General features: G+C 46.0%; 2 protein-coding genes across 3 annotated transcripts; both read left to right on the top strand.

Annotated features, from left to right (window-relative positions):
* Window positions 1-307: 307 nt before the first annotated feature.
* Window positions 308-3,070, top strand: LOC129456178 (zinc finger protein 773-like). 2 transcript variants are annotated; one of them, XM_055221206.1, is made up of 3 exons: window positions 309-769; window positions 1,316-1,402; window positions 1,564-3,065. In XM_055221206.1, exons 1-3 carry the CDS (start codon window positions 574-576, stop codon window positions 2,313-2,315), a joined length of 1,035 nt encoding a protein of 344 aa, XP_055077181.1. In that variant the 5' UTR covers window positions 309-573; the 3' UTR covers window positions 2,316-3,065. The 2 variants fall into 2 exon arrangements, with proteins under 2 accessions (XP_055077182.1, XP_055077181.1); XM_055221207.1 differs by lacking the exon at window positions 1,316-1,402 and having other exon boundaries at window positions 308-769; window positions 1,564-3,070.
* Window positions 3,071-4,966: 1,896 nt separating this feature from the next.
* LOC117369955 (zinc finger protein 32-like) lies at window positions 4,967-9,084 on the top strand. The gene is made up of 2 exons (XM_033965297.2): window positions 4,967-5,266; window positions 6,248-9,084. Exons 1-2 carry the CDS (start codon window positions 5,080-5,082, stop codon window positions 7,411-7,413), a joined length of 1,353 nt encoding a protein of 450 aa, XP_033821188.1. The 5' UTR covers window positions 4,967-5,079; the 3' UTR covers window positions 7,414-9,084.
* Window positions 9,085-11,354: the final 2,270 nt, after the last annotated feature.

Below are 11,354 nucleotides of genomic sequence, written 5' to 3'. Positions count from 1 at the left end.
AATATCTAAATGTATTTGCACATTTATATTTATATTGACGCATCACAACATTTATTCTTGTATTTATTTATTTATTTATTTCCAGTTTCGTCACTTTTGGTCCTGTAGATTCATCTGTCACAGACTCACGTGTTTACTCACGTGTTTACTCACGTGTTTACTCTTCTCTGTCCAGGGTTTGTCCACAGACTTTGTTTAATATGTTTGTTCTTTTTGTTGATTGTTGGTGTTTTGTGTGACATTATCGCTCGTGTCCACGCGGGGGCGCAGTGGGGCTGTAGTGGAGCTCGTGTCCACGCGGGGGCGCAGTGGGGCTGTAGTGGAGCTCGTGTCCACGTGACTGTCCAGTGTTTTGAGGTTTGCTCTTTGCAGATTTAGTGAAACGTGAGGAACAGCGGAAAAAATACCGTGAAAAATCCGCTGAGTCTGAGGCCGCGGCTTCGACAGAAAGAGCCCGGACTGAAGCGCGCTCAAGGCGGACTGTGTCTCCTGTGAGCCCCGGTTAGCCCCGGTTAGCCCCTGTTAGCTCCGGTTAGCTCCGTGCTAAAGCTAAAGCTAAGTGCCGTGTGTAAAATGTGTGAAAAGAGGCGCAGACTGAGAGCGCAGGTGACAGAGCGGCTGACTGCGGCTGCGGACGAGATCTGTGCGCTGTTTGAAAGAACAATAGCGGAGTATGAGGAGGAACTGAGCCGCTCCAAAGAGGAGAACCAGAGGAAACAGCGGCTCCTGGACTCGGCTCTCAGGCGACTCCAGGAGCAGGGAGGAGCAGGTGAGGCGTTTACACTCACTGTTTTAAAGCTGCACTGAGTCACTTTTCCTGCACGTGCGCAGTTGTGTCTTTATTTTTATGGGTTTTTCCTCCTTGGACAAAGTAAAATTTATACATGACAGAAGATAAGAATAAATACATGAACTACAAATATAAACTGTACATCATCATCATCACACATAAACCCTGCAGATGTGTAACAGAAAACACTCTGTTCCACCTTGTGACGTCATCATGTGGCAATACAGGAAGTGCTCCACTGTGTTTTTAAACTTTTAAACCAATGACTTAATATTATTTAAGGTAGCAGTGCTCCTACTCGAGTACATTTGCCTTACTTGAGTACATTTCATAATCGTGCTGTAAATCGCCGCCGTGTCTGTTCAAACGTCTCCCTCTCAGTGTCTCTGCGTCGCTGTTGTGTTCAGGGCAGTTCAGACAAGTCAAACCTAAAGAAACATGTCGGAAAAAGGTTTTGTGCCTTAATCAGTAAAAATAATAATGTGCTTTGGTGATTTAATATATAATAATGATCTGTATTTATAGAGCACTTCCTGTATCACCACATGATGACATCACAAGGTGGAACAGAGTGTTTTCAGTTTGAGAGAAGAGCTCAGCCTAAATCTGCAGGTTTGTGTGTTAAACATGTGAGAATGAAACAAAACACAACTCCAGGTCTGTGTGTGACGAGGAAACATTAAAACAGAAGAACATGTTTCTTCAAAGGCCTGATAATAAAAGTGAGTCTTGGTTCCAAAAATCTGACAGTTTCCGTTTGTTTTTTGTTCCAGAGGAGAACGCTGAAGAAGAGGAGAACGTCCTGAGACTAAAGCAGGAAAACCTGGAACATCGTCAGGAGCCAGAACCAGGAGTCCACTGGGAAACAGAACCATTCCAAAGCTTCAATGAAAACTTGGATTATGGAAAAACAGAAATGAACTTTGAAACGCAGGGATATTTACACGATAAACAAACTGAGCAGTCTATGGACTCAGAGAACGATCGAGGAGAAGAGGCTCCGGTCTGGGAACCTGAGACAGAGCAGTTTTACGAAGAGAAAGAATCTTCCTGCGTGAACACGTTTCAATCTTCAGAGGGAGCAAAACGCACGGGAGGTCGCACACAAAAGCAGTGCGCCGTGTGTGAGAAGGTTTTTGGGAATTCGAAAGATTTAAAGAGACATATGGTCGTCCACACTGGAGAGAAACCTTACAGCTGTTCAGTGTGTGGGAAAAAGTTCACTCGAAAAGGTTCCATGCAGTACCACATGGCAGTGCACACGGGCGACCGGCCGTTCAGGTGTCACGTCTGCAGCAAAACCTTCTCACAGAAGGGGAATCTGCAGGCGCACTTGGCTCTGCACTCAGGGGAGAAACCTTTCAGCTGTTCAGACTGTGGGGCCAGGTTCTCCTCTCAGCCGCCGCTCATCAGACACAGGAAAGTGCACACGGGAGACAGACCTTTCAGCTGTCCATTCTGCAGCAAAGGATTCACCCGGAACGAGCATCTGCAGAGACACATGCAAACTCACACCAGCTCATAAGCAAACTCTTCAGTGACCAGTGTGACCGGTGCAGACTCACACAGCCTCTGAAATGTGTTTGACCATTAAAGACGTTATATACGACCACAGACTGTGTAAAGGACTGAGTGAGTGTGACATCACCACAGCGTTGAGTCAAATGAAGCTCGTCGAGGCTGGAGCAGGGACGATCTGGGGCAGAGTTACATATTAGGAAAACTGACCACAAGTATCATAGCAACCAAAGAGCCAATCCAGAGCCAGGCTGTTGAAGGTAACGCCCCTTTCCTCCCACAGCGCTGGTTTAGCAGGGAGCGGGTGCCTAGCAACGCTGTCAATCAAACCTGTTGCTAACGCTAACAGGAGCGACCTCGGGGACAGAAGGACCTGATTTGTCTGTTTTTAATGTTCAGATCTTGATTTACAGACACAATAGTTGTCGTCTGGAGCCTGGCGGCGGTGAGCGGGTGAGCTACACCCAGTTATACGCACAGTCTCTGTTTGTGACCGTGAAGTTTGACCGGAGCAAACTCACTTAAGGGAAAACTGTTACAAAAAACAACCACCAAAGAACTCCAGGACACAACCACAAACCTAATGGTTAGTGGGACCCAGAGGTTTCAGACACGATATGAATAAAGAACATTTATTAGTTCAAATGAAGTGTACTTCAAACTCAGGCGTCTGTGACACTGTCAGGGAGGGCATCCGGTGTAATCTCACATGTTTATTATTTGTAATGTTGATCTGTGCAGTAAAGTCTTGTTCTGGAACATAATGGCTTCTCTTTTGTCTCAGAGTTTGACTTTTCATCCCGATGTTTAATAAAGTTCATCTGTTTTATTTCCCTAAAACAAACTAAACAAATGGACCAATGAGAGAGCTCGGGTCACATGGCCACGCCCACATTACGTCTATGATATAAACACCAGACCCTGAAATGAAATACAAATTGTGGCTTTAAACGGGAGGAACATTTTAGCCAAAAACTGTGACATATTGTTTTCATTTTTGTTGTGCTTATTGCATCTCCACAAACCTGACTCGTATTTGCCTCGTGTTTTGTTTATTTGTGATTTTAATGTTTTACCAAGCTCTTTATATAAACCTCATGAATCAATGAACCACTGTCACACCTATCCGTTTGTCACACCGTATCCGTTAAAGGATACGGTGTGACAAAAACGAAAATTTAAAAACGTTTGTCACACCGTATCCGTTGAAGTACCCTTTAAAGTACCCTTTAAAGTACCCTTCAAAGTACCCTTCAAAGTACCCTTCAAAGTACCCTTCAAAGTACCCTTCAAAGTACCCTTCAAAGTACCCTTCAAAGTACCCTTCAAAGTACCCTTCAAAGTACTCCCCTAAGTATCTTTGAAGCACAGAGAACGTGTCGTCCTCGGTGTAGACGCCTTCGTGCTGAAATGGGACAGGCCTAAACCACAGACTGCACTTCCTTCTCTGTCTTCGTTCTTACATTACGTATGTTATTTTTAATTATTTATTATTTGATATTATAAAAGTCAAGGTGCCGTCGATGCAGCCGTTTATAACAAATATAACGTTGTAACTTTAACAAAATAAACCTTAAAACGTAACAACAGAGACAGAGGAAACATCATTTTACATCAGAGTCGATAAAACACAGAGTTTAATGATTCTGTGTTTGGACCAGGTTTAATTTGATCTGTGGATAAAACACTAACACCAGCAGAGGGCGCTGTTCAGCTTCAGTCGAGATTCAGAGCTGAAATGATCAGATCAGAACCGTGTGATCTGGACTTTTTATTTCATATTTGGACACAAAAAATATATTTATATATTTTTGAGAGTCAATGTCGACTTTTTGGTGATGAATCAGTTTCAGTTTTCAGGCCCTGGACACAGAGTGGACAGGACACAGACAAGACAGAGAGTGGACAGGACACAGACCTGAGAGGACACAGACCGGACAGGACACAGACAGGACAGGACACAGACAGTACACAGAGTGGACAGGACACAGAGTGGACAGGACACAGACAGGACAGGACACAGACAGTACACAGAGTGGACAGGACACAGAGTGGACAGGACACAGACAGGACACAGACCGGACAGGACAGGACACAGAGTGGACAGGACACAGAGTGGACAGGACACAGAGTGGACAGGACACAGACAGGACACAGAGTGGACAGCCTCCCGCCGTCACACGTCTCTCCCTCTGGTCCTTTGTCCCCTGAGAATCTGAGTATTTACACCAGAACGACAGAACGAGAGAACGACAGAGGGACAGAGGGACAGAGGGACAGAGGGACAGAACCCTGTCAACTGGACAAACGTCGAAGGAGTGAACATTATTTAGTTTTTTATTGTTTGTTTATATGGACTGTAATTTGACTCTGGACAAAATCAATTCTAAACATTTTGTCATTTTGTCACTTTTCATTTATTTTTTATGTTCATCTTATTTTAAAAATGTTGTGTCATTTATTCATATTTTCTTTTCAAACGTGTTTAACATAAAACATCAGTTTAACAAAGTGCAGATCTTAAATATAAACATAAAAACAGGGCGGATCCTTTAAAATAACAGATTAACAGGAAAAGGCGTTTGTTTTTCAAATGTCCACAGGGGGCGCCACGTTCACGCCGTCCTGCTTTACGGCCTTTTACGACAGTCAGGCTGCGTCACGACAGTGGGCGGCGCTTTACGGGTGTTTTGTCTGATCGCGGCACACGTCCACGGTCCGCGGCGTTAGCTTCGTGCTAAAGCTCAAACTAGAGAAAAACTGTGCGGAAAATGTCGAAAGGCCAAACTCTGCGCACTTTGGTGAACGAGCGGCTGACTGCGGCTGCGGAGGAGATCTTTGCGCTGGTGGAGAGGACGATAGCGGAGTATGAGGAGGAACTGAGCCGCTCCAAGGAGGAGAACCAGAGGAAACAGCGGCTCCTGGACTCGGTTCTGCCGCGGAACTCTCATGGAGCAGGTCCGAGCCGCGGGTCAGAGGGTCAGGGGTCACGGGGTCAGAGGGTTCTGTCATTTATGGAGCGTCACAAAAGATCCGCAGAGATGTGAGAGTTCTGCGGGGTTAGCATCCTGTCCAACCAGATCTGCTAAATATCTGAGACAGAACCTTTAACAGCAGAGTCTGTCCCGCACGGGGGAAATTCCAGGGTTGCAACGCACAGTTTAAGGACAAAGGCGAACAAAAATCACGAGAATAGACTTAAATCTGACACTGCAGGTCGAGCACAAACATCAGGCTCTGTCCAGGACCAGGTTTAACAACAATGTGCCACACTTAGACTTTAAATATGCTTAAAAATCTGATTCTGTTCAGAGTTTACGTTTGAGAGACAGAGAAACGAATCCAAGAACATGTTTGTAGAAGTACGACAAGATCCTCTATGAAACGGCGATCTGCTCAGTAACTGCACCAACTCAAACTGTGAATCCAACACGTTTGAAGCAGCAGAGACGCCCGTGGACTCGCCGTGACGTCACTTCCGGGTCCAGCGCTGTTTGAAAACAATGAACACGTTTAGCTGCAGTTTCCTCGGTGACACGTCTCGGGTTAAAAAGAGACCGCAGTCGTTCAGAGCTCACACTGTTTTAACTGACCGAAAGTGTACGAGCTAAGACTCTGGGCTAAGCTAGCGTTAGCGTAGCAGCCGGTGAGTTGTACGCGCTGATGATCGTTACTATTATTTACGTCTTTGAGCTAATCGTGGTTTGAAAAGTTATTGTCTCTTATGTTTTTGTGCCGGAGCATGTAGAGACGCGGCAAAACCACGATTAAAAAGTAAACCAAAGAGACGAGTGGGCGGGGATAGGGGGTGGGTGGAAACAGGAATTTTAGATGAATATCGTGACTTAAAATGTGCAGATTATGACATAACGATCCACTGAAGCCGGAGATGAGAACTGTAGACGCACAGTAACGCTGATTCTGCATTGTCCCCCGCAGGTGTCCAGTTTGAGCCCGTCCGAGCCGAAGACTTTGTCCCGTCCTCAGACCCGGAGGAGGAGCAGAGCGGCAGACGTGAGGAGGAGGAGTTGGCCTTCATCCCCGACATCCTGGTGAAAGGAGAGAACGGAGGAAACCTGTCCTCACTGTTCCAACAACAAACTGATCACAGAGAGGGTCCTGGGACGCAGGGACATTACGGAGACAAGACACAGGGACACGGGTACGGAGACAAGACACAGGGATATGGGTACGGAGACAAGACACAGGGACATGGATACGGAGACAAGACACAGACACAGGGACATGGATACGGAGACAAGACACAGGGACACGGCTACATAGGAGACAAGACACAAGGATATGGATATGGGGAGAAGACACAGGGACATGGCTGTGAAGGGAAAGTGGAGGGACATGGGTATGGACAGGAGGACATCCACTTTAAACACTTTCAGGAATCGGAGAAAGTCGAACAGGTCGACTCGGACTCGGAAAGTGATGAGGACTGGGAACCACCGGGGGGCAGCAGCGAGACAAAGCGGATGGAAACGGAGGACGGAGAAAACTACGACCATAAGGACGACTCTTTGGAAATGATGCTCAACGAGAGTTTTTCAGACCACGACATCGAGAACAAAATGCAGACTCACGAGTGTCTGGCCTGTGGAGAGACGTTTGAACGCAGCGGCGAGCTACAGAAACACATGGCGTCCCACGTGGGGTTTAACTGCCCCGTCTGCGGGAAAGACTTCACGCGGGAACACGACTTCAAGACTCACTTGGCCGTCCACACCGGAAGCACACCTTTCAGCTGTTCAGAATGCGAGGCGCAGTTCGCTCTTCAGGATCATTTGGACCGTCACGTGAAAATCCACCTCTCCCAGACGCCGTTCAGCTGTCCGGTCTGTAAGAAGTGTTTCACCAGGAAGTACCGCCTCCGCTCGCACATGTCCTCGCACACGGGGGAGAAACCTTTCAGCTGTCCGGTGTGCGGCCGAGGGTTCACGCGTAAAGATAATCTGGGCGCGCACATGGCCACGCACACGGGGCAGAAGCCGTTCATCTGCGCCATCTGCAACAAGTGCTTCATGAGGAAAGACCGGCTCACGGCCCACATGTCGTCTCACACCGGCGAGCGCTTCTGCCTCAAAAAGAAACACTAGAACGAAGCGCGCGCCGTTCAAAAGCGCCGCCACGTAGTATTAACCCCGAAAAGAGGGAGTATTATGCAAAATCATGTTGTTGTTTTTTTTTATCTTTCTCCCACGTTATTATGTCGTCCCCTCATCCCTCGCGTCTGAAGAGGTTTTAGTTAAGCAGCACGTTTACGGTCAGCGGTAAGATTCTGTACGAGGCTCCGCCCACAAGCGACAGTGATCCATAAACATATAAACACGATGCAAAGCTGCGCACTACGACGCGACAAACCTGGTGTGATGTGCAGTGGGTTCATTCGTGCGACGTGGCCGATTGTGTCGTGATCGCGCTCTGAAGGGGGAGGGGCTTAGCACAGAGAGCAAAGAGAGGAGAAATGTTATAAATGATGTTAATACTTGATTTGGGCGGATACAGTATTTTAAAAACAATAAAACGTGATCTAAATGTTGATTCTTTAAATGAACTGGTGTTAAAAATGAAACTTTACGGTGTTTTGTGTTTAAACAGTTAACGAACATAAATCACGTTTGACTCTTTAATCTGCTGAGTCATGAGATAATCACAGGCAGATGTGGTTTTCATCTAGAGATCGGTTCGTTCCTTATGGTTCTCATCGCTCAGTCCTGTTTTCTCTCAGATTGTTGCTTTTTTTTTCAACTGTTTGGAGTAAAAGTCGTTTTCTTAAACAAAACGCGGCGCGGGCCTTTAATGGAGTGTAGTTTTTAATGAATAAACGTACTGATACTTTGCAGTGACGTCACACGGGGGGGTTCTGCATGTATGTCTATAGTGGAATGTCCAGCAGTTGCCGCGGTGACACAAAGCGCACATTCGCAAACTCTGTGTCTGAAAACCTCAAGATAAACGACAAAATGGATCTGAACAGCACATTTTTCATGGTCCTGTTTGATTTTGAATGAAAAGGTGAGATTAGCTAACTGAAAAACTGTTGGCTAATGCTAATGCTAATGCTAGCTTGTGGCTAATGTTATTCGAGGGACTTGTTTTAACAGCACAAATCACCTGCTGTACTTCAGATAAATCAGCTCTTTATGGTGAGTTTGTGCTGAAACAAAACTCAGATTAAAGTCTAACAGCTTCAGACAGAGCGGTGCCTCCAGTTAGCGTCACACCCCTGGGAATGTTGATGACATCATCTGCAAAGGCTCGTTTGATAGAGTTTTCTGTGGGTTAAAGCCTCATGGTTGTGGTTCAGTATTTTACCTTCAGTGTGACGTCTTTAGCCACAGTGAGCTGCCGTGTCGGCTCTGTGGAGAGGTGCTTTATTTTATTTTATTTTATTGCAGTTTTTTGAGATGGGGGAGGGGCTTAAGTTGCTTTTAGAAACAGGTCATTTATGTTTTTCTTTTGCAAAGTGTTAAGTGTAAACTCGTCACCGTCGGAGAGCGTGACATCACACCTGAAATCGACCAATAAGAGACTTTTAAACTTTATCTCTGGACCAAAACCACTTTGCCGCGGCGGATCTGCGGAGCGTCTGACGGGGGCAGTTAAAGTCGCCTCGTTTCAATTTTTACTTGTAAAAATCTGTTCATCGTGTAAATAATTTGGGTTTTGTATTTTGAGAATTTTCTGTTTCTGGTTTGAGGAAATATTTTATTGTTTACGACCTTCATGTGCTGGAGTGTGATTTTTAAAAACTTAAAATAAAATGCAAAAAAACAAAAAACAAACACTGTCTTTGAGTGAATGAGGCTGGAAAAAAAACAACTATATGAAAATAAAATCACCTCTGAAGATTCACAGCAGAAACAAACGAACTGCACAAAGAGACAAAGAGACAGCAGACTGTGTCCTGAGCTGTTCTCTCTGTGTCCTGAGCTGTTCTCTCTGTGTCCTGTTCTCTCTGTGTCCTGAGCTGTTTTGTCCTTTGGTTGAATCAGTTTTTATCTTTAAGAGTTTGTGGATTTGAAAAAGTCCAGAATCTCAAACTGTGAAGATTCTCTCAAGTTTTTCAGACACGTCCTCAGTTTGAGGAAAAGTTCCATCTTTCCTTCTGGGTCGTCCTGTTTTTTGTCTTTCTTAGATCTACTGAAGACACATTTTGGACGTCCACAAACAGAGAGGACTTTGTCCACATGTTGTTCCTCCTTCACTTTTCCCTCTGTGTCTGTGTCTCTGTTTTTGTGTCTCTATGTTTGTCTCTGTCTCTGTGTTTGTGTCTCTGTGTTTCCTGTAAACTTCTACCTGGAGACACTGGTCAGTCTGAGGAGTTTGTTCTTTGTTCTTCTCGTGTGATCTTCTTGTTTGGATCCACATTCAGTGGGATCCCAGTGAGTGGGAGGAGCCTCTACAACACAGAGCAACGTGGCGCCGCAAAACTTCAGTTGAATCTTCAGTTTGAGATTTCAGTCTTTTTCAAACCCATGAACATTTTAAGACAAAACTAAAGAACAGCTCAGGACACAGAGAGAACAGGACACAGAGAGAACAGGACACAGAGAGAACAGGACACAGAGAGAACAGGACACAGAGAGAACAGGACACAGAGAGAACAGGACACAGAGAGAACAGGACACAGAGAGAACAGCTCAGGACACAGAGAGAACAGAACAGGACACAGAGAGAACAGGACACAGAGAGAACAGCTCAGGACACAGAGAGAACAGAACAGGACACAGAGAGAACAGGACACAGAGAGAACAGGACACAGAGAGAACAGGACACAGAGAGAACAGGACACAGAGAGAACAGGACACAGAGAGAACAGGACACAGAGAGAACAGGACACAGAGAGAACAGCTCAGGACACAGAGAGAACAGAACAGGACACAGAGAGAACAGGACACAGAGAGAACAGCTCAGGACACAGAGGAGAGGGTCGTTAAGGCTGAAACCAGAGACAACAGCCTTTTACAGTTTCAGTGTCGTTAGCTTCAGTGTCGTTAGCTTCAGTGTCGTTAGCTTCAGTGTCGTTAGCTTCAGTGTCGTTAGCTTCAGTGTCGTTAGCTTCAGTGTCATTAGCTTCAGTGTCGTTAGCTTCAGTGTCGTTAGCTTCAGTGTCGTTAGCTTCAGTGTCGTTAGCTTCAGTGTCATTAGCTTCAGTGTCGTTAGCTTCAGTGTCATTAGCTTCAGTGTCATTAGCTTCAGTGTCGTTAGCTTCAGTGTCATTAGCTTCAGTGTCGTTAGCTTCAGTGTCGTTAGCTTCAGTGTCGTTAGCTTCAGTGTCATTAGCTTCAGTGTCGTTAGCTTCAGTGTCATTAGCTTCAGTGTCATTAGCTTCAGTGTCGTTAGCTTCAGTGTCGTTAGCTTCAGTGTCGTTAGCTTCAGTGTCGTTAGCTTCAGTGTCGTTAGCTTCAGTGTCGTTAGCGCCCCCTTCAGACAGACATGAGGCCGTGTCCAGAGGAATCTGACCAGGACTGAAGAAGAGACTTGGACGAGCAGAAAAACATCTTCACTTCTATGATTGTCCAGTTACAGATTCAAACTTCCTCTTTTGCTCTGGACCTGGACAGACGTCTCACTGCAGAGGAACAGACTCCGCCCCCTTCACCAGCCTCGCTCCTGATTGGCTCTTTGGTTGCTATGATACGGTGAGAATTTCACTGCTCCAGTCTCAACTTCATTTGGAGCTGAAGTGACGTCACTTTGTCACTTTTTTGTACCAGAAGAAATTTACAAAAACAACTCGATAAATGGTGCACTCAGATTCTCTCTCTCCTCCTCTTCCTCTCTTCTCCTCTTCCTCCTCCTCTTCCTCCTCTTCCTCTCTTCTCCTCTTCCTCCTCCTTTTCCTCCTCTTCCTCTTCGTCCTCCTCTTCCTCCTCTCTCTCCTCCTCTTCCTCCTCTTCCTCTCTTCTCCTCCTCCTCCTCCTCCTCTTCCTCCTCCTCCTCTCTCCTCCTCCTCTCTCTCCTCCTCCTTTTCCTCCTCCTCCTCTCTCTCCTCCTCCTTTTCCTCCTCCTCCTGCTCTCTCTCCTCCTCCTC

The sequence above is a fragment of the Periophthalmus magnuspinnatus genome, chromosome 4, assembly GCF_009829125.3.
Source record: "Periophthalmus magnuspinnatus isolate fPerMag1 chromosome 4, fPerMag1.2.pri, whole genome shotgun sequence".
In the NCBI taxonomy this organism is placed as follows: domain Eukaryota; kingdom Metazoa; phylum Chordata; class Actinopteri; order Gobiiformes; family Gobiidae; genus Periophthalmus; species Periophthalmus magnuspinnatus.
This window is presented reverse-complemented; position numbering and strand designations above follow the sequence as displayed.